Source organism: Phocoena phocoena, chromosome 5, assembly GCF_963924675.1.
Source record: "Phocoena phocoena chromosome 5, mPhoPho1.1, whole genome shotgun sequence".
NCBI lineage: Eukaryota > Metazoa > Chordata > Mammalia > Artiodactyla > Phocoenidae > Phocoena > Phocoena phocoena.
This window is the reverse complement of record NC_089223.1, coordinates 29,821,526-29,844,199: the sequence shown is the minus strand read 5'-3', so window position 1 is coordinate 29,844,199 and position 22,674 is coordinate 29,821,526. Positions and strand designations below refer to the sequence as shown.

At 35.9% G+C, this 22,674-nt stretch overlaps 1 protein-coding gene across 4 annotated transcripts in view; it reads left to right on the top strand.

Annotated features, from left to right (window-relative positions):
* The window catches only part of LRBA (LPS responsive beige-like anchor protein), a 748,187-nt gene that overhangs the window by 337,674 nt on the left and 387,839 nt on the right, over nt 1–22,674 (top strand). For all 4 annotated transcript variants that reach the window (XM_065877627.1, XM_065877625.1, XM_065877628.1 and 1 more), the window contains exon 36: nt 19,569–19,735. In XM_065877627.1, the coding sequence (XP_065733699.1) occupies nt 19,569–19,735 (167 nt within the window). The remainder of the gene's footprint in view (nt 1–19,568; nt 19,736–22,674) is intronic.

Sequence of the window (22,674 nt, the reverse complement as noted above, 5' to 3'; positions counted from 1 at the left end):
TGACATTTTCTGCTGTCAGTCTTCTGTGGGTAACTTTTGAACAGAAAATATGCATACCTACACAGGGCCCATGTATACATGCACTTATTTTTAAAAATCATACCTTTTAGAATTATATGTGAAGCTAAAGAAGCTATCATTGTTGGGGCAAAGGAAGACCATTCTAAAGTAAGCTGATGTTTCTGCCCTTGTTTGAAAATTATAAGTAATGCTTCTCTAGCTTCAAAAAACAGAGCTATATTTACTGGGCACTCTGTTAAAGTTAGGAAGCTAGAAAAAAGCAAAGGAACTATCGCACAGTTAAAATTGAATTCATACCTATGAGCAGTGCTTATCAAATTAAATCCAAACTGAAAAATATATTTTTCTTCATTATCTTCTCAGTGTATTCTGATAATATAAAATATATTCATGATAGAGAACTAGATCTCTTACTACTGTTGAAAACCCTCTTCTAAGAAAAGGTCCGAATATACTCCTTATAGATAGATCAAGCCTGTATTTAAGGTTTCACTTTATGATATATCCTAGTTACCTTAACAGTTGACCAGATCAACTATTTATATGTTAAATGATTTATAAAAACCTTTGCGGAATGATTTTTTTAATGAAGGAAATGGGTAAAAATACATTAGGCACCCAATGAAGATATAAACAAGTGTGTATTGGTGTACTTAAAGAGAGAGCTCTGGTAATTACATGTCTTATTCTGTTATTCTTATTTAAAACTATAGTCTTTTTAAAATATTTATTTTCTTTATTTTTTTGGGTCCGTCGGGTTTTAGTTGCGGCACGCGGGGTCTTCCTTGAGGCGTGTGGGATCTTTTCGTTGTGTCACGGGCACTTCATTGTGGCCAGTGGGCTTCTCTCTAGTTGTGGCGTGCGGGTTTTTCTCTCTCTAATTGAGGCGGACGAGCTCAGTAGTTGTGGCGCGCAGGCTTAGTTGCCCCGCAGCATGTGGGATCTTAGTTCCCTGACCAAGGATTGAACCCACATCCCCTGCCTTGGAAGGCGGATTCTTTACCACTGAACCAGCAGGGAAGTCCCTCTTATCTTTACTTTTTTTTTTTTTTTGGGGCTGCATTGGGTCTTCGTTGCTGCAAGCGGGCTTTTTTTCTAGTTGTGGCCAGAGGGGGCTACTTTTCGTTGTGGTGCGCATGCTTCTCATTGCAGTGGCTTCTCTTGTTGTGGAGCACAGGCTCTAGGTGTGCGGGCTTCAGGAGTTGGGGCACAAGGGCTCAGTAGTGGTGATTCGCAAGTTCAGTAGTTGTGGCTCGTGGGCTCTAGAGCGCAGGCTCCATAGTTGTGGTGCACGGGCTTAGTTCCTCCACAGCATGTGGGACCTTCCTGGACCAGGGCTTGAACCTGTGTCCCCTGCATTGGAAGGCAATTCTTAACCACTGTGCCACCAGGGAAGTCCCCTCGTATCTTTACTTTTAAGAAAGGTTTTTATTTGAGCTGTTCTCTTTTTTTTTTTTTTTTTTTTGCCTTCTTATTTTGCCATATTTTATTTTTTCTATCTTAAATGAGCCCTTTCTTCTTGGTGAACAGTTACATAGCCTGTAATTCCTTTGTGAAACCCTCCCTGGTTCTGAATAGTTCTTTCTTGTTTCCAAACACACCATGAATATCTTTCTTAGCAGGTATCTTATATTCTAATTATATTTTCTCCTGTGTCTCTCAACTACATTGAGATGTTGGAAGAGAGGGACTGTTTGCTGTATAGTTGGTTAACTTCATGACTGAGTCTACAGTAAGTGTTGGGTGTTAGTATATATGCCTGTCAGCCTTCTGATTATTTCATGTCTCTTCTTATTGGATCCTTATGAGAAGCACGTCACATTATGTCCTTTTTATATGAGGAAACTGAGGCATAGGGAGATTAAATACCTTACCTGAGCATGAATGTGTCAGAGCCAAGATTTAAAGTCAGGTTGTATGGCTCTAGAGTCTGCTCTTAACCACACTGGTAACTGTGGTTTTTTAAAGAATGAATTAATCATGTTTTGAGTTTTTGGTTTTCATGCTTGTTCTTGAACTACTTTTATTTGAAATTTAAGCATAAGACTTACCTATTTGTAGTCGTAGTACTGTGTGTGTGTGTGTGTGTGTGTGTGTATGTGTATATACATATATCTCCTTTTAGTCTAATACAAGTAAGACACCCTAGTTTTGTATGCTTTTCAAAGAATCTAATGGTTAGCTAGATATGTTGAGTTAAAAGATTATAGGATTTACTTAAGATATCCAGCTCTTGTGCAGATTAGCAAAAAGTAAAGTTTAAAAGATTAAAACTTCTCTCTCTCCTCTCTCTCTCTGTATATGTGTTTGTGTATAATCATATAATCTTATGCAAAGATATATTTGTCTCATATTATGATTTTTTAAAACAAAATTATTTGAGTTTAACCCTATTTAAATTTCATGTTAATTTTGTTGATCACAGATTCTAACCACATTTTACTTTATTTACCAAGCTGATGTATGATGTATGCAGGCATTGTTAAAGAAATTAGTTTGTCTTTATGGAAAGTGTTTTGTTATCTACTTAAGAATTTTGTGATTTTCATTGTTAATAAGTAACTCTAATGAAGTAATGAAATAATATAAACAATGTTGTGTGTGCAGTTGACACACAAGTGGAAACTGTAGCCCTCTAGCCCTCTTCTTAGTGTTGACTTTACAAATATGTAAAAGCTTTTAAAACAAATGTTTTATTATCTAAAGTAAAATATTAGAAGTTATATTAATCCTCAAATTATTTAAAAATACTGTTTGAAGTCTGCAGTTGTAGAGATAAGAACCCAACATATTGTATCCAGTGCGTTAAAACAATAAGAAATGGAAGCGATACTTTGATAAGTGTTCTGCCTGTTTTAACCTTGAATGCTATTATCGTGGGGATGATGCTATATCTGTTTCATTGGCGTAGCCTTTTTCACGCTGAGAGAAATCAATACTTTGAGGCATTGGATGACAGAGGAATCACTTTAGAATTAAAGGTGGCTGTCACACATTGTCATTGGCTGACTTTCGTTGGCTATTGAGGTTTTTAAGCTTTCATTTTTCTAAGTCTTTTTCAGGAGTCTTTGTAAGATTCCCGAGGACAGCTTTTTTTTTTTTTTTTAATGATTAGTCTTTACATCTGAGTTGAGATCAAGTACAAAGACCTCCAAAAATGCAGTATTGAAAAGCTTCTTAATTTGTTGTCCCTTAGGTGATTTCCCTTTTAAATCGTTTACAATGAGACAAGTAATTTATAGTGTAAGTGATTTTGAGATAAATTGGGACATAAGGTAGTACTGTTAAAAGTGTTTACCAGAAGGTATAGTTAAATAAAAATACAGTACTCTGTGTGTAGCCGTGAAAAAGAATGAAGATAGAACTATATGTCCTGACATGGAATGATGTATCGTTTGATTCTGTTTATATAGGCACTACATCTTACTGTTAACAGTGACTACCTCTGTAGAAAACAATTAGCCAAACAGGGAGGAGGTGGAAGAGAGAACTTTCTTTTTATTTCATATAAGTCATTACCTTTTTATTTGAGTATAAGTTTGTTTTAAAAACGGAAACACAAAACTTGTAAAACCAATACATTTCAATTGCTTAATTAAAATTAAATGTTACTAAATTAGGCGAAAGGGTTATATAATATTTAAAAGATTTTAGCCTTGAACTGTTTTTTTAATTTTATTTATTTTTGGCTGCGTTGGGTCTTCATTGCTGCGCACGGGCTTTTCTCTAGTTGCGGCGAGCGGGGACTACTCTTCATTGTGGTGCACAGGCTTCTAATTGTGGTGGCTTCTCTTGTTGCAGAGCACAGGCTTTAAGTGCGCGGGCTTCAGTAGTTGTGGCATGTGGGCTCAGGAGTTGTGGCTTGCAAGCTGTAGAGCGCAGCCTTAGTAGTTGTGGTGCACGGGCTTAGTTGCTCTGCAGCATCTTTCTGGACCAGGGCTCAAACATGTGTCCCCTGCATTGGCAGACAGATTCTTAATCACTGTGCCACCAGGGAAGTCCCCTTTAGCCTTGAACATTTTAACTGGAATTTATTTTTATTTCACAATATTATGCAAATTTCATGAAAATTTGCTTTATAACCTGTTTCTCTTAAAATATACTGCAATTTAACTCTAGAAGAAATGTGCATTTACCATTACCTCCTTTTCCTGATGCTGAAAGAGTGATTGTGAGAAGCCTTGTATGCATGCTCCATTAAGCTAAATTATGTCATTTTATGAAATGATTTATTTGCTTCTGTTTTTTCTTTCAACACTTAAATTTTTTTTTTATCATTGTAATTTCTTTTTCAGTTTTTGAACTTTATATAAATGGAATCAAAGTTGGTTTTGTCTGGCATTTTTGGTTCAACATTATGTTTGTGAGATTCATTTGATTTGTTTTCCTATTTCATTTTCAGTGCTGTATGGTATTCTGTTATATTAGTAGAGCAGTAGTTTTTCATAATCTCTTCTGCTATTGATTGGCAATTCAGTTATTTCCCATTTTTAACTGTTATGAACAATGCTGCTTTGAACATTTTGTAGTCTTTTGATGTACACGCTCATGTATATCTGTAGGGTGGACTTACTTGACTGTAAAGTATTCATGTTTTTAGTTTTAATAGATACTGCCAAACTCTCTTGCAAAAGCATGTAACACTCCCAACATCAGTGTATAGCTGTTCTCATTACTCCAAATTTTCATCAAAAATTGGTTACCACTTTTAATTTTAGCATTCTGGTAGTTGTGTAATGGTAATTCATTGTGTTTTATTTTGGATTTTATTTACAAATTCAACTGTACATCTTTTCTCCTGCTTGTTATGTATTATCTTTTTTTTTTTTTTTTTTGCGGTACGCTGGCCTCTCACTGTGTGGCCTCTCCCATTGCGGAGCACAGGCTCCAGACGTGCAGGCCCAGCGGCCATGGCTCACGGGCCCAGCCGCTCCGTGGCATGTGGGATCTTCCTGGACCGGGGCACGAACCCGTGTCCCCTGCATCAGCAGGCGGACTCTCAACCACTGTGCCACCAGGGAAGCCCTGTATTATCTATTTTTTATTGTACTTTTATGAAGTACCTGTTTATCTTTTACCCAGTTTATTACTTGTCTGTCTTACTGGTTATCTGTCTTATTGATTTATAGGGGGTATTTACCTACTTGGTATATGAGCTAATTTTTTCAATAAGAATTTTTTAACTACGTTCTTCTCAGTGCCTTGTCTATTCATTTTTAAAAAACTTCTTAAATATAATTTACTGAATAAGTATAGTTCATACGTAATAAAATACACCTGTTTTAAATATACAGTTTGATGAGTTTTGACAAGTGTATATACCTTTGTAACTGTCATAATCAAGATATGGAAAATTTCTGTCATCTCAGAGAATTCCCTTGTGATTCACTGTGGTCAGTTCCTCTCCACATATACATACCCAACCCTAGGCAACTGCTCATCTGGTTTCTGTTATTATAGATACTTTGGCTTGGTATACAATTTCATATAAATGGAATTACATAGTAGTTACTCAAATTTCTGGATTGTTTTTGTCAGCATAAAGTTTTTGATATTAATCCACATTGTTGTGTGTGTATCACTCCTTTGTTTCATTTTATTGCTGAGCAGTATTACTTTGTTTACCCATTCATCTATAGGTGGATATTGGGTATTTCCAGTGTTCGGGTCTTATGATTAAAAGCACTATGGGCATATTCATATAATACATTTTTGTGGAAATATGTTATCATTCATTTTGAAGAAATACTTAGGATTGGAATTGCTAGGTGCTGTTGCAAGTTTATATTTAGGCTTAGAAGAAACTGCCAAACTATTTTCTAAAGTAGTTGTAGATTTTATACTTCATCTGGCTAGTTGGTAGTTATGAGAGTTCCATTTCATCCACATCCTTGCCAGTGTTTGATATTGTCAGTCCCTGTAATTTCAGCCCTGCTAGTATGTATGTAGTGATAGTGTATTGTGGTTTTTATTTAAATTTCCCTACTGACTAAGCATTTTTTCACATACATATTAGTCATTTGTATATCTTTTGTAAAATGTCTGTTCAAATCCTTTATGATTTTAAATTTGTCTTATTGCATTGTAGGAGTTCTTTATCCTGTAAGGAAATCTTTTGTTAATTATATGTATGGTGAATATTTTTTCTCATTGCCTTTTCTCTTGCATTTTCATTTTCTAAATGGTGCCTTTTAAAGAGCAGATTTTATAAATTTTGGTGAAGTCTTATTTGGCAGTTTTTCTATGGTTATGATTTTCTTTTATGGTTTCCAGTCTAAGAATTTCGGTCTAGGTAATCTCTGCCTACACCAAGTTCATCAGATTTTCTGCTACTTTTTTTTCTAGAAGTGCTGTAATGTTAACTTTTATATGTAGATCTTTGGTTCATTTTGAATTAAGCATTTTTTGTATGGTATGAGGTGAAGACAAATTTCTTTCTTTTTTTTCCCCTGTGAGTGGCTAGATGTTTTAGCACTAGTTGTTGAAAACATTCTTTTTTTCATTTAAAAACCTATGCTCTATTGATTTCTAATTTTTAGTGTGATTCAAAGAGTATAAAATTCTACAATTTCATTTCTCTTTTGTAAAATTGTTTTGCTATTATTGTTTTCTTTTTTGTTCAAGTATATTTTGGACTCACCTTGCCAATTTCCATAGGAAGTCCTGCTAAACTTTTAATTAAGGTTGGGTTGAATCTATAAAATCAATTTGAAGAGAGTAGATATTTTAAAAAACTGAGTTTTTATGTATTTATTCACATTTTTATTAGCGTATAAATGCATTACAATGTTGTGTTAGTTTCTGCTGTAAAACAAAGTGAATCAGCTATATGTATACCTATGTCCCCATATACCCTCCCTCTTGAGCCTCCCTCCCACCTTCCCTATCCCATCCCTCTAGGTGGTCACAAAGCACTGAGCTGCTCTTCCTGTGCTATGCAGCAGCTTCCCACTAGCCATCCATTTTATATTTGGTAGTGTGTATATATGTCAATGCTACTCTCTCGCTTCATCCGAGCTTCCCCTTTCCCTGTTCCCTCAAGTCTGTTCTGTACATCTACGTCTTTGTTCCTACCCTGCCACTAGGTTCATCAGTACTGCTTTTGAAAATCCCATATATATGCATTAGCATATGGTATTTGTTTTTCTCTTTCTGACTTACTTCACTCTGTATGACAGACTCTAGGTCCATACATCTCATTACAAATAATGCAATTTCATTCCTTTTTATGGCTGCGTAATATACCATTGTATATATGTGCCACATCTTTTTATCCATTCTTCTGTTGATGGACATTTAGGTTGCTTCCATGTCCTGGCTATTGTAAATAGTGCTGCAGTGAACATTGTGGTACATATATCTTTTTAAATTACGGTTTTCTCAGGGTATATGCCCAGTAGTGGGATAGCTGGGTCATATGGTAGTTCTATTTTTAGGTTTTTAAGGAACCTTCATACTGTTCTCCCTAGTGGCTGTATCAATTTACATTCCCACCAGCAGTGCAGGAGGGTTCCCTTTTCTCTACACTCTCTCCAGCATTTATTGTTTTTTTTATAACATCTTTATTGGAGTATAATTGCTTTACAATAGTGTGTTAGTTTCAGCTTTATAACAAAGTGAATCAGCTATACATATATATATATATATATATATGTATATATATATATACACACACACACACACATATATATATCTCCTCCCTCTTGCATCTCCCTCACACCCTCCCTCTCCCACCACTCAGGGTGGTCACAAGCACTGAGCTGATCTCCCTGTGCTGTGTGGCTGCTCCCAACTAACTATCTATTTTACATTTGGTAGTGTATATATGTCCATGCCACTCTCTCACTTCGTCCCAGATTACCGTTCCCCCTCCCTGTGTCCTCAAGTCCATTCTCTATGTCTGCATCTTTATTCCTGTCCTGCCCCTAGGTTTTTCAGAACCATTTTTTTTTAGATTCCTTACATATGTGTTAGCATACAGTATTTGTTTTTCTCTTTCTGACTTATTTCACTCTAGATCTATCCACCTCACTACAGATAACTCAATTTTGTTTCTTTTCATGGCTGAGTAATATTCCATTGTATATATGTGTCACATCTTCTTTATCCATTTATCTGTCAGTGGATACTTAGGTTGCTTCCATGTCCTGGCTATTGTAAATAGAGCTGAAGTGAACATTGGAGTACATGTGTTTTTTGAATTATGGATTTCTCTGGGTATATGCCCAGTAGTGGGATTGCTGGATCGTATGGGAGTTCTATTTTTAGTTTTCTAAGGAACCTCCATACTGTTCTCCACAGTGGCTGTATCGATTTACATTCCCACCTACAGTTCAAGAGGGTTTCCTTTTCTCCACACCCCCTCCAGCATTTCTTGTTTGTGGATTTTTTGATAATGGCCATTCTGACAGTTGTGAGGAGATACCTCATTGTAGTTTTGATTTGCATTTCTCTCATGATTAGTGATGTTGAGTGTCCTTTCATGTATTTGTTGGCCATCTGTATGTCTTCTCTGGAGAAAAATCTGTTTAGGTCTTCTGCCCATTTTTGGACTGGGTTGTTTGTTTTTGTGGTATTGAGCTGCATGAGGTGGTTATATATTTTGGAGATTAATCCCTTGTCAGTTGCTTTGTTTGCAAATATTTTCTCCCATTCTGAGGATTGTCTTTTCATCTTGTTTATGGTTTCCTTTACTGTGCAAAAGCTTTTAAGTTTCATTCAGTCCCATTTGTTTGTTTTTATTTCTATTTCTCTAGGAGGTGGGTCAAAAAGGATCTTGCTGTGGTTTATTTCATAGAGTGTTCTGCCTGTGTTTTCCTCTAAGAATTTGATAATGTCTGGCATTACATTTAGGTCTTTAATCCATTTTTAGTTTATTTTCGTGTATGGTGTTAGGGAGTGTTGCAATTTCATACATTTTCATGTACCTGTCCAGTTTTCCCAGCACCACTTATTGAAGAGGCTGTCTTTTCTCCACTGTATTCTCTTGCCTCCTTTATCACAGATAAGTGACCATATGTGCATGGGTTTATCTCTGGGCTTTCTGTCCTGTTACATTGATCTATATTTCTGTTTTTGTGCCAGTACCATACTGTCTTGATTACTGTGGCTTAGTAGTATACTCTGAAGTCAGGGAACCTGATTCCTCCAGCTCCATTTTTCATTCTCAAGATTACTTTGGCTATTTGGGGTCTTTTGTGTTTCCATACAAATTGTGAAATTTTTTGTTCTAGTTCTGTGAAAAATGCCAGTGGTAGTTTGATAGGGATTGCATGGTGTCTGTAGATTGCTTTGGGTATTAGAGTCATTTTCACAATGTTGATTCTTCCAATCCAAGAACATGGTATATCTCTCCATCTATTTGTATCATCTTTAATTTCTTTCATCAGTCTCTTATAATTTTCTGCATACAGGTCTTTTGTCTCCTTAGGTAGGTTTATTCCTAGATATTTTATTCTTTTTCTTGCAGTGGTAAATAGGAGTGTTTTCTTAATTTCACTTTCAGATATTTCATCATTAGTGTATAGGAATGCCAGAGATTTCTGTGAATTAATTTTGTATCCTGCTACTTTACCAAATTCATTGATTAGCTCTAGTAGTTTTCTGGTAGCATCTTTAGGATTCTGTACGTATAGTATCATGTCATCTGCAAACAGTGACAGCTTTACTTCATTTTTTCCGATTTGGATTCCTTTTATTTCTTTTTCTTCTGTGATAGTTGTGGCTAAAGCTTCCAGAACTATGTTGAATAAGAGTGGTGATAGTGGACAACCTTGTCTTGTTGCTGATCTTAGTGGAAATGCTTTCAGTTTTTCACCACTGAGGACGATGTTGGCTGTGGGTTTCTCATATATGGCCTTTATTATGTTGAGGAAAGTTCCCTCTGTGCCTACTTTCTGCAGGGTTTTTATCATAAATGGGTGTTGAATTTTTTTGAAAGCTTTCTCTGCATCTATTGAGATGATCATATGGTTTTTCTCCTTCAATTTGTTAATATGGTGTATCACGTTGATTGATTTGCGTATATTGAGGAATCCTTGCATTCCTGGAATAAACCCCACTTGATCGTGGTGTATGATCCTTTTAATGTGGTGTTGGATTCTGTTTGCTAGTATTTTGTTGAGTATTTTTGCATGTATGTTCATGAGTTATATTGGCCTGTAGTTTTCTTTCTTTGTGACATCTTTGTTTGGTTTTGGTATCAGGGTAATGGTGGCCTCATAAAGTGAGTTTGGGAGTGTTCCTCCCTGTGCTATGTTTTGGAACAGTTTGAGAAGGATAGGTGTTAGCTCTTCTCTAAATGTTTGAGAACATTCTAACATTTGCCTGTGAAGCCATCTAGTCCTGGGTTTTTGTTTGTTGGAAGATTTTTAATCACAGTTTCAATTTCAGTGCTTGTGATTGGTCTGTTCATATTTTCTATTTCTTCCTGGTTCAGTCTCAGCAGGTTGTGCATTTCTAAGAATTTGTCCTTTTCTTCCAGGTTGTCCATTTTATTGGCATAGAGTTGCTTGCAGTAATCTCTCATGATCCTTTGTATTTCTGCAGTTTCAGTTGTTACTTCTTCTTTTTCATTTCTAATTCTATTGATTTGAGTCTTCTCCCTGTTACTCTTGATGAGTCTGGCTAATGGTTTATCAATTTTGTTTTATCTTCTCAAAGAACTGGCTTTTAGTTTTATTGACCTTTGCTATCGTTTCCTTCATTTCTTTTTCATTTATTTCTAATCTGATCTTTATGATTTCTTTCCTTCTGCTAACTTTGTGGGTTTTTTGTTCTTTTTCCTCTTTGCTTTAGGTTTAAGGCTAGGTTGTTTATTTGAGATGTTTCCTGTTTCTTAAGGTAGGACTGTATTGCTGTAAACTTCCCTCTTAGAACTGCTTTTGCTGCATCCCATAGGTTTAGGGTCATTGTGTCTCCATTGTCATTTGTTTCTAGGTATGTTTTAATTTCCTCTTTGATTTCTTCAGTGATCACTTCGTTATTAAGTAGTGTATTGTTTAGCCTCCATGTGTTTGTATTTTTTACAGATCTTTTCCTGTAATTGATATCTAGTGTCATAGCGTTGTGGTAGGAAAAGTTACTTGATACAATTTCAATTTTCTTAAATTTACCAGGGCTTGATTTGTGACCCCAAGATATGATCTATTCTGGAGAATGTTCCATGAGCACTTGAGAAAAATGTGTATTCTTGTTTTTTTGGATGGAATGTCCTATAAATATCAATTAAGTCCATCTTGTTTAGTGTATCATTTAAACCTTCTGTTTCCTTATTTATTTTCATTTTGGATGATCTGTCCATTGGTGAAAGTAGGGTGTTAAATTCCCCTCCTATGATTGTGTTAGTGTCGATTTCCCCTTTTATGGCTGTTAGTATTTGTGTTATATATTGACTTGCTCCTTTGTTCTGTGCATAAATATTTACAATTGTTATATCTTCTTCTTGGAGCGATCCGTTGATCATTATGTAGTGTCCTTCTTTGTCTCTTGTAATAGTCTTTATTTATTTATTTATTTTGCAATACACGGGCCTCTCACTGTTGTGGCCTCTACCCTTGCGGAGCACAGGCTGCGGACACGCAGGCTCAGCGGCCATGGGTCACAGGCCCAGCCACTTCGCGGCATGTGGGATCTTCCTGGACCGGGGCACAAACCCATGTCCCTTGCATCAGCAAGCGGACTCTCAACCACTGTGCCACCAGGGAAGCACCAATAGTCTTTATTTTAAAGTCTATTTTTTCTGATACGAGAATTGCTACTCCAGCTTTCTTTTGATTTGCATTTGCATGGAATATCTTTTTCCATCCCCTCACTTTCAGTCTGTATGTGTCCCTAGGTCTGAAGTGGGTCTCTTGTAGACAGCATATGTACGGGTCTTGTTTTTTTATCCATTCAGCCAGTCTTTGTCTTTTGGTGGGAGCATTTCATCCATTTACATTTAAGGTAATTATCGATATGTATGGTCCTAGTCCCATATTCTTAATTGTTTTGGGTTTGCTATTGTAGGTCTTTTCCTTCTCTTGTGTTTCTTGCCTAGAGAAGTTCCTTTAGCATTTGTTGTAAAGCTGGTTTGGTGGTGCTGAACTCTCTCAGCTTTTGCTTGTTTGTAAAGATTTTAATTTCTCCATCAAATCTGAATGAGATCCTTGCTGGGTAGAGTAATCTTGGTTGTAGGTTTCTCTCCTTCATCACTTTAAATATGTCCTGCCAGTCCCTTCTGGCTTGCAGTTTCTGCTGACAGATCAGCTGTTAACCTTATGGGGATTCCCTTGTGTGTTATTTGTTGTTTTTCCCTTGCTGCTTTTAATATGTTTTCTTTGTATTCAATTTTTGACAGTTTGATTAATATGTGTCTTGGCATGTTTTTCCTTGGATTTATCCTGTATGGGACTCTCTGTGCCTCCTGGACATAACTATTTTCTTTCCCATATTAGGGAAGTTTTCAACTAGAATCTCTTCAAATATTTTCTCAGTCCCTTCCTGTTTCTCCTCTTCTTTCGGGACCCCTATAATTCAAATGTTGTGCGTTTAAGGACCCAGAGGTCTCTGAGACTGTCCTCAATTCTTTTCATTCTTTTTTTTTTCTGCTCTGTGGTAGTTATTTCCACTATTTTATCTTCCAGGTCACTTTTCCGTTTTTCTGCCTCTGTTATTCTGCTATTGATCCCTGTTAGAGTATTTTTAATTTCCTTTATTGTGTTGTTCATCATTGCTTGTTTCCTCTTTAGTTCTTCTAGGTCCTTGTTTAATGTTTCTTGCCTTTTCTGTATACTATTTCCAAGATTTTGGATCATCTTTACTATCATTCTGAATTCTTTTTCAGGTAGACTGTCCATTTCCTCTTCATTTGTTAGGTCTGTTGGGTTTTTACCTTGCTCCTTCCTCTGCTGTGTGTTTTTCTGTCTTCTCCTTTTGCTTATCTTACTGTCTTTGGGGTCTCCTTTTTGCAGGCTCCAGGTTCGAGGTTCCCATTGTTTTTGGTGTCTGTCCCCAGTGGCTAAGGTTGGTTCAGTGGGTTGTGTAGGCTTCCTGGTGTAGGGGACTAGTGCCTCTGTTCTTGTGGATGAGGCTTGATCTTGTCTTTCTGGTGGGCAGGTCCACGTCTGGTGGTGTGTTTTGGGATGTCTGTGGCCTTATTATGATTTTAGGCAGTCTGTTTGCTAATAGATGGGGCTGTGTTCCTGTCTTGCTAGTTGTTTTGCATAGGGTGGCCAGCACTGTAGCTTGCCAGTCATTGAGTGAAGCTGGGTCTTGGCGTTGAGTTGGAGATCTCTGGGAGATTTTCGCCATTTGATATTATGTGGAGCTGGGAGGTCTCTTGTGGACCAGTGTCCTGAAGTTGGCTCTGCCACCTCAGAGGCACAGCACTGATCCTCCCTGGAGCACCAAGAGCCTTTCATCCACATGGCTCAGAGTAAAAGGGAGAAAAAATGGAAAGAAAGAAAGAAAGAGGATAAAATGAAATAAAGTAAGATAAAATAAAATAAATGTATTAAAATAAAAAATAATTGTTAAGAAAAAAAATTTAAAAAAAAAACAAAAAAATGGACAGAACCCTAGGTCAAATGGTGAAAGCAAAGCTATACAGACAAAATCTCACACAGAAGCATACATATACACACAAAAAGAGGAAAAGGGAAGAGAATATGTATATTGCTGCTCCCAAAGTCCACCTCCTCAATTTGGGATGATTCCTTGTCTATTCAGGTATTCCACAGATGCAGGGTACCTCAAGCTGATTGTGGAGATTTCATCAGCTGCTCCTGAGGCTGCTGGGAGAAATTTCCCTTTCTCTTCTTTGTTTGCACTGCTTACGAGGTTTAGCTTTGGATTTGGCCTCACCTCTGTGTGTAGTTCGCCTGAGGGCGTCTGTTCTTCACTCAGACAGGACAGGGTTAAAGGAGCCCCTGATTTGGAGGCTCTGGCTCACTCAGTCCAGGGTGAGGGAGGGGTTTGGATGCGGGGCGAGCCTGCAGCGGCAGAGGCTGGCGTGACCATGACGTTGCACCAGCCTGAGGCGTGCCGTGCGTCCTCCCGGGGAAGTTGTCCCTGTATCCCAGGACCCTGGCAGTGGCGGGCTGCACAGGCTCCTGTGAGGGGAGGTGTGGATAGTGACCTGTGCTCGCACACAGGCTTCTTGATGGCGGCAGCATCAGTCTTAGCGTCTTATGCCGGTCTCTCTGGTCCGCGCTGATATCCGAGGCTCACGCTCGATCGTTTCTGGAGCTCCTTTAGGCGGCGCTCTTAATCCCCTCTCCTCGCGCACCAGGAAACAAAGAGGGAAGAAAAAGTCTCTTGCCTCTTTGGCAGGTCCGGACTTTATCCCGGACTCCCTCCCGGCTAGCCGTGGTGCACTAGCCCCCTTCAGGCTGTGTTCACGCTGCCAACCCCAGTCCTCTCCCTTAATTGCTTTTTTAAAAAAAATCGATTAAGGTGATATGTTTTTCTCCTTTTTTATTGTTTTATAGTGAATTATACTGATTGATATTTAAATATTAAACCAGCTTTGTATTTCATAGATAAACTCTACTTCATCCTGATGTATAATCCATTTTATAGGTAGTATTTTCTTGAAAGTTTTTGTGTTTATTTGGGCAAATTATACTAGTGTTTAGTTTTCTATCCCTTTAATGCAAAATTGGATGCACTGTATTCCTTAGCTTCTGTCATCTGATTTTAATATTTGTATTATTTCTTCCTTCAGTATTTAATATTTTCTAATATAAAATTGAAAGCTATAAATTTTATTTTAAATGCTCTTGTGGCCAATTCCCACAAATTTTTCTAATTTTCCTTCTCATTTCATGTTTTTTCCATATTTTGTTACTTGGAGATGAATTGCTTAATTTCCAATTATTTTGGAATTTTTCATATTTTTTTCCATTTTTATATTCAGCCAAAGAATCAAAAGGATCTATTTCTATATCTTTCTGCATGAGTTCCTCTTCTCTAGTAGTTTGCCTTTCAAATTCCCATCTTACATTCTCAATAAACATCTTTATTCTTGTTTCACCTGTAAAAGCTGTAGGAGAAATATACTTTCTGGGTCTTGAAAATGTCTTGAGGATATTTCGGAAATAGCGTATAATCTGAGTGTATCTGGCATATAGGATGGATAGACAAGCATGTAAAAGATTATATGCCATGGTAGTGAATTATAAGAAGGCCACGCACACACAGATCTAGCTAGTAAAATTTGGTTCTAATTGTTTGATATTTTAGACAATCATGTTTTTTTTGAGGATGGGGTATATAAATATATCTGTGTTTTACCAAGGTAAATTCTTTTAGGAACAATTCTGGGACTGCTCATAAAATGAGAGAAGATTATTTGAAGAGCTGAGTTGTGAGTGAATAAAGATCTACGTTAGGACAGTGATAAGAGTGGTTAAGAGGTTTTGCTAAGTGTAGTGGTGGGGTATGAAGTGCGGGAACTTGAGAAGTCACAGATGACAGAAATAGAAAAGCTTTCCCTTTTCAGTTTAATAGCATGTTTCGGATAAAGGTGGTAGGTTCAGTTTTGTACATTTTTAATTTTAGGTACTTATTGAATGATTGAAAACTATCCTACAAATAGAATTGTGGGTTTGAATTTAGGAAAACAGCTGTGTTAGATATGAAAAATTTGACAGCTAGATCTAAGTTGATAATAATAGATGATATGGGAGTGGATATTGCCAGGGGACATATGACAAAGTCTTGAGAAAATGCCAGCATACTGGGAAATGATGCAGAAAACGTCTGACCACCAAGAATGGTGATCAGAGTGATAGCAGAAGGATAATAGAAAAATCTGCTTAATTTTAAGTTCACTCCTCTCTGAGCTTTCATAAAAAGGGCACATAGTAAACTTAGGTAGAGACGTAGCATCTGGAAGGAAAGACTGAATGTGGTATTGTCTTCATTTCTTTATTTACATTTAAAGAGCCAGAATAGTTACTTGAATTATAAATGTTCAGTCTAAATTGTTTCTCTCTTTATTTTCGCCCTGCAAGTAAGTGAATTTTGTTTCAAAACTAGGTGTATTTATCTTATATTTTATTAATTCTATGCTAATAAATCTTAGATTTCTTTAGCAATAATCAATTATATTTGAATTAGTAGTTTCCAAGATGCTTATTTCTTTTGTTTTTAAGATTCAGATTTTTGGGGGTTATTGTGACGTCTTATTACTTAGTTTATGTGTTGCTTAAAATAGGAATATAGAAAAGTTGATGTAAAGTAAAATTGAATGCAAGTACTAGACCTGGCCCTTGATTTTATTGATAGATGGTACATTTTGGCAAGGTCTCTTGGGGTACCTCCACTCAAAGTTTAAACACAAGCACACACACACAAATATATACTCCTTCAATAAGTAACGTGTGTTTGATCTTGAAGCAGAATTCCTCATCTGTACTTGACTGTGAGTGATATGTCATATGTTGAATTTGTTATTGGTTTTTAATAAGAATATATTCAAATTCCATTTTTAAGTTTTAAAGAATAGATACAAGTTCAGTATATCTTTACAAAACATTCTTGTTTGGTTTCCTTTTATCATGTTTTAAGGTTACATGTGACTATAATGTTCCACAATGAGACAGAGATTGATAATCAGGAAAGAATAGCCCTTTAATGTGATTTATATCTATAGATTTTATGTCAGATATGAAAAGTTGCTGTTTAAATTGTAAAGGAGGATCCATTAAGGAACACTTTAAACCATTTTACTATTTAACATACCTTGAGCTCTTCTTTATAGAATTATGCCTTTTAAAGCAAACTTTAGTTGCTTACCAAATGTTTGCAAAATATGATTTGATAAAGTTAAATTATTCTAATATTAATAAAATACAGAAATAATAGCCTTTAAAATAGTACATTTAATATGAAGGTATGTGGTGTTTCAGGGGAGTTTAGAAGCCAGTTATTTTCTAATTTCCATTAGTAATTTTAATTTCCTCTTGTCAGGTAAGGTTAGACAAGGGTAGACAATGTATATAGTAGGGAATGGTGAAGGTATAAAAATTCTTCAAATGTCTCCCATTTTGTCCTGTTGTCCTATTGGTTTCAGTGTATGGTTGGGTTAGATGTGAAATAACCTGTAGGTTGTTGCCTAGTTCTGGGATGAATCTCTGAAAATATCACATAGCAGTTGACATTTTTGTTACAATGGAATCATTCCCTAGTTATCTTCACTTAAACTACTCCCCTTCAAGTATTTATTAATAATATTTTCTTTTATTTGCTCAAATCATATTTTTGACAAACTGAATTGTCCTATGGTTTGGCTCAGTCTTTTTAATGTACTATCCAGCATTTGCCTTTAATTTCTTATAAATCTAATTTCTAACATGATTTATTTTCTTCATATCAGTGTTTAGGTAAAAGAAGTACTTTGCCTTTACTAGTGTACAAAAACTAACCTCTTAGAGGTTGGCCAAAATCTTCCAATTGTACAATTCCTAGAGCTAATATAATCTCTCATTGTGCAGATGAAAACAGTTAGACCTGGCGAGGTAAAGTGAGTTAGTTGCCCAAGACCGACAAGAGATACTACCAAGGATGATTTAATCTGGTTTTTGATTTGCTTCCCAATCTTATGTTTATTCATATGCATATATAATATATATATTGAATATAGTATATAGTATATGATATGTGTGAAAGGGACTTAAGCATCTGCAAATTTTGGTATTTGTAGGGGTCCTGGATCCTATTCCCCCCACCCCATAGCAAGGGACTACTGTACTTTTATTCCCACTTCCCTCCTCATAGTCTATAAGGAGTGAGGATTCTCCAGGGCAAAGGCTGTCAAGCTAAGTCAACTTTTTATCCCTATAGCCTAGTGTTTTGCACAGACTAAGAGATATTTGATTCCTTATGCATGTACGTAAACACCATATCAGTTGGGTTGCTTATGGTGTTAGGAGCAGAAAACCCACTTCACACTGGCCTTCAGTGACTGAAGAGGAGCTTACAGGTTCTAGTAAAAAGTCTTAGGGAAAAAAAAAAAAGGTCTCACAGAAAGTATAAAGGTAGGCTGGTCTTTGATCCAGAAGTTCATGATTCCATTTGGAATAAACTCTTACTCTTTATTTCTGTAATTCTCATAGCTCTGCTCCCTTTGGGTTTTGGCTTCATCCTCAGGCTTGCTTCTCTCCTACAGAAAGAGCTTTCAATACTCCTGGAATTATGTACTTCCTCTTTTACACTGTAAGAGGAAGGAAGGAATTACCCAGCAAAACTTCTGACCTTTCCTCTTAATTGCACCAATTAGATCAAGTGCTGTTCCCTTAGACAGTTTGTCAGTGTGGGTGTGATTATTACCCTCATTGGTTTAAGACAGTTAAGGCCCTCTCTTATTGCTGGGACAGTGCTGGGGATAGTGTATGGCAACAATCTATCTAAACTGGTATACAGTAGGAAAGGGCTCCAACATCAAATTTTTATTACTCATCATAGGTTGTGTATACATGTGGATGTATATGTGAGCTTTCATTTGGAGCTTAAGGGAAAGGATCCCAATAGACTCTGTGACCAGAATTAAGTTTACATTAATTGTTTTTTTAATTTTAAACAATTAATTAACTAGGTAGTATAGCACCATAAACATGACACCACAAGTGTCTGAATTCCAAAAGAAAAGAAATAAGCAACTTGGAAACTAGTGATTGTATTGTACTGAGTATTGCTAAAGAATCCTAAAATTTTGTGGCAAAATTGATATCTAAGAAAGTACTTTTCAAGCTTTAATGTATAAATCACCTGGGGATCTCATTAAAATCCAGATTTTGATTTAGTAGGTATGGAGTGGGACCTATAATTCTGCATTTTTAATAAGTTTGTAGGTGATTCTAGTGCTGGTGGTCCATTTTACAGAGCTGGGGTTTAAAAGACCAAACTGTTTTTGTCATTTTCTAAAGGTGTTGAGAACCAGCTCAGTTTACTGTTGCAGGCCACCAATGTCTCTTTTCTGGACTTCTGCAGTAGCCTTGTAGTAGCCTCCCTCCTTAACCCTCTTGTCCCACTACAATCCATTCTCTAAATGGAGCTTATAGTGATCATTTTAATATGTAAATCAATCACATCACTCCTGTAATTAACCTTCTACTGGTATTCCATTGCATTAGAATGAAATCTAAACTCTACCATAACTACACTGTACTAAATGATGCAGCCCCTGCCTGCCTCTCCAAATGCTTTTCATACCACTCTTCCCTTTATTCACTTTGCTTGAGTGCTTTGCAACCACCCTTCATGCTGCTTGTAATGTGGACCCTGCATCTTCACACGACTGGCTTCTTCTCTTTATTCAGGTCTCTGCTTAAATATTAACCACTTCTGAGTGTATCTTATGAGTGACTTCAGAGAAATAAATTCTTGGGGTATTGTTGTAATGAGAGTAGATCACCAACTCTGTCAGTTCAGTTAAAGAGTGATGTAAAAGTCACTTTAAAGTTTTGGTTGGTTCAGTTCATATTAGAGATTATTTCATAATGCATGTAAAGGGTTTGTTTCCATATTTTTATAGTATTAATGGATATTTCTTTTTCCTATCCAAGTCACTGTGTGCCCAGTATTCAGCAGACAGACGAGAAGATGAGAAGATGTGTGATCATTTGATAAGAGCAGCCAAATATCGAGACCATGTGACAGCAACTCAGCTAATCCAGAAAATTATCAACATTCTCACAGACAAGCATGGAGCCTGGGGAAATTCTGCAGTGAGGTAAAGTTATACCTTTAGGATTTGGCCACTGATTTTCTGTAGAAGTCCTTGGTTTAGATAAATGGCTTTGGATATGATCAAGGCCAGATGAAGAACAAAGTAATTTAATTTTGTATTTTATCTTCTGCAATGAATTTAAAGCAAAGGGGAAGGAGAAAATCAGTATGGGTATAGTTATGGATCTTTGTGGAGATTTCAATTCCCTTCAACTACTTCAAAAAGAATAGTTGCTCATATATTTATTTACTTTGAAGTGAACTATTAAGGGAAGTAGTGTAAACTGCTTTTACTGGTTGCACTTATATCTGAATTCATACAAGTACAATACTTTATTTAAAGAAACTATTCCCTATTTTACACTTTTGAGTTTTTAACACATAAATTTGAAAACATAATAATATGTGTTGTTTTGTTGCAAATTACAGGGCTATGATGAAACAATACCATCTTTAAAATTTTATTTACTACATCTACCTCCTTTTAAGATTACCAAACTGAACGTGCAATTTTTTATTCTAATTTTAGAAACAAAATATTTACTTTCTAGGACTAAGGAACTTAGATAAATCATAAAATTTAGTCTTTTTGGAATATTTTATTCTACAAGTCTTAGGAACATGTTTTGACTCATTTAAGTAATGTTAATGAAAAAGTTCTTTATTTTCCCATTAGAAAGATATTTTTTAATTCCTCATTTCTGCATAACTTTTTCTGGAAGACAAACACAAAAGAAAACAGCAAATTACTTGTATATTATATATAGGCGTAACTGGTTTCTGCTTGTGTTTTAAGCAATTCACGTGTCTAGCAGACATCAAAGTCTAGTTTTAGAGATTTTCCAGTAAACAGAAAAAGATTTTAGTTTTTTTTTAAGCTGAACTTTAAACTAGTTGAGTTGAAACCTATCTGATATGGGATGTTTTTGTTTTGAGTACAAGTATTCACTAATATAGAGTAGATATGTCTCATCATGCTTATTGTGAAGAATACTTAAATAAAATGAATTACATTTCTGGGCATATCATTTTTGGTGTTCAGAGGAAGGAATGCAGGTCAAGGTCTTGAAGGCAAAAGGACTGAGTAAAAGCAGAAACCATGTTTGTTTGTTTGTTTTAATTACTGTTCCAGCTGATCTCAGCTGCAAGAATGGTCATGGGAATGACATGAATTACTGGGTCAGGGCTCTCTAGTGCCTTATATTGCAACATGTAAAAGCCTATGGGTGTGTGTTTGGAGGGGACTGTGGAAGGGGAGTTGTATTGAGGATTTTAGAGTTTCCAGATACTTTAATGTAACAGATTTGTTATAGTCATTTTGACACCTGGTACTGAATAAATTAGAAGATTACTTTGATGTACAGTGCTTGGCACATACTGGGAACTAAATATATGTTTGTTACATTTTTTTTTTAGGCTTAAAATTTTTGTTTTTGACCTAAAAGGAGTTTTACAATTTTAAAATGAAAGCCTTTAGGCAACTTATGCCAAAGGGGTCATTTTTATAAGATCAAAATTCTTTCTCGTGATAGCTATACCATTGTATAGCTCAGTATACCTGTGCTGTCAACACGAAAGTGTTTTTCTGAAGTGATTTTGGTGTAATAAAGTATCTTGGAGAACTAAATGGACTGTGAAATGTATTTGTCTAGAACTAATTAGTGTTTCTGTAATAGAGTTGTTCAAGGGTTCAACTCTGTTATTCTATAAAGCCAGAAAAAATTGAATTCTGAAATTTTAATATTTCCCCAAATTTACAGAACATTTTTTACTTTTTTACTCTTGAGTAAAAACAGCTGTCAAACTGTTTTCTTTTAAATGTGTACATTTTTAATTAAAAGCAACAACAAATGATTCATCATTGAAAGGAAAATTAATATTAGTGAATTGATATTTTCCTCTTTATAGATCTCATAACTTACCTAGATTTTATTTAAAACAATGCTTAACAAGGCACATTGCCTCCATGCTGATATTTTTGTCGTTGTATTTAGTTCAGTGTCACATTCAACTGTTACTTATTTGGAATACCTGGTTGCTCCCTAATGCCTTTAATACAATTATCTTAAAATAGGCCTTTTCAGTATTAATTCCAATTAGAGTGGATTTCTAGACCTTGGTGCCCTTTTTTAGGAAGCTGTGTAAGAAAATGTAGTTGATAAAACGTATGCTGACTTACCATTCTTTGAGTGGTTAACTATTCTGATTTCCCTTGTATGAGGCTTGCATAATCAGCTTGTAAATTATGGACATGGTTATAATAAATGAGACTAACACAGTGTACTTTGTTCTTCACTTAGCATAATTCTAGAAAACATAAATGGCATTAGAGAGAAATCAGAGTCATACTGTAGCTATAATGCATTTAACTATCCTAAGCCTGTTAAAAGAAATATGCACAATGAGCAAAATTCTAGTAAAGAGGATTAAATTATTTTAAGTATAATTCCTTTGTGTTTTATCTTAAGAATTATAGTAGCATTTTGTCTTATAAATTCAATCATATTAGAATATATAGAAATTTCATTTGTGGCATTTTTTATTTTGACCCTCCTTTGGAATCCACATAATTTCCTTGTAGCCATGGCTATGTAGGCCTAATACTTTCCCATTAATGTCATTTGTTTTGTTTCACTATTGATGGCTTTTCTAATGCCACACGATCAGCCGGCTGCAATCCTGGCAGCTGGCCTGGGATCGGCAGTGGTTTTAATAAATCACAATCAGACCCATGCCATTACATCAATATTTTTAGTCAATTATAGAGAAGGTCAGGTGCTACATTCAGTATAGGAGCCTCAGCATGTGGCATTTGAGAAACATCTGGTCCTGCAACAAAACTGCAAGCTGGGAAAAAAAGAATCCAATTTATCCCATCTAAAGAGACCAAATGAAATCTGCTGCTTTATGGATAACACAATGATGATTATAGCCATTTTGAAC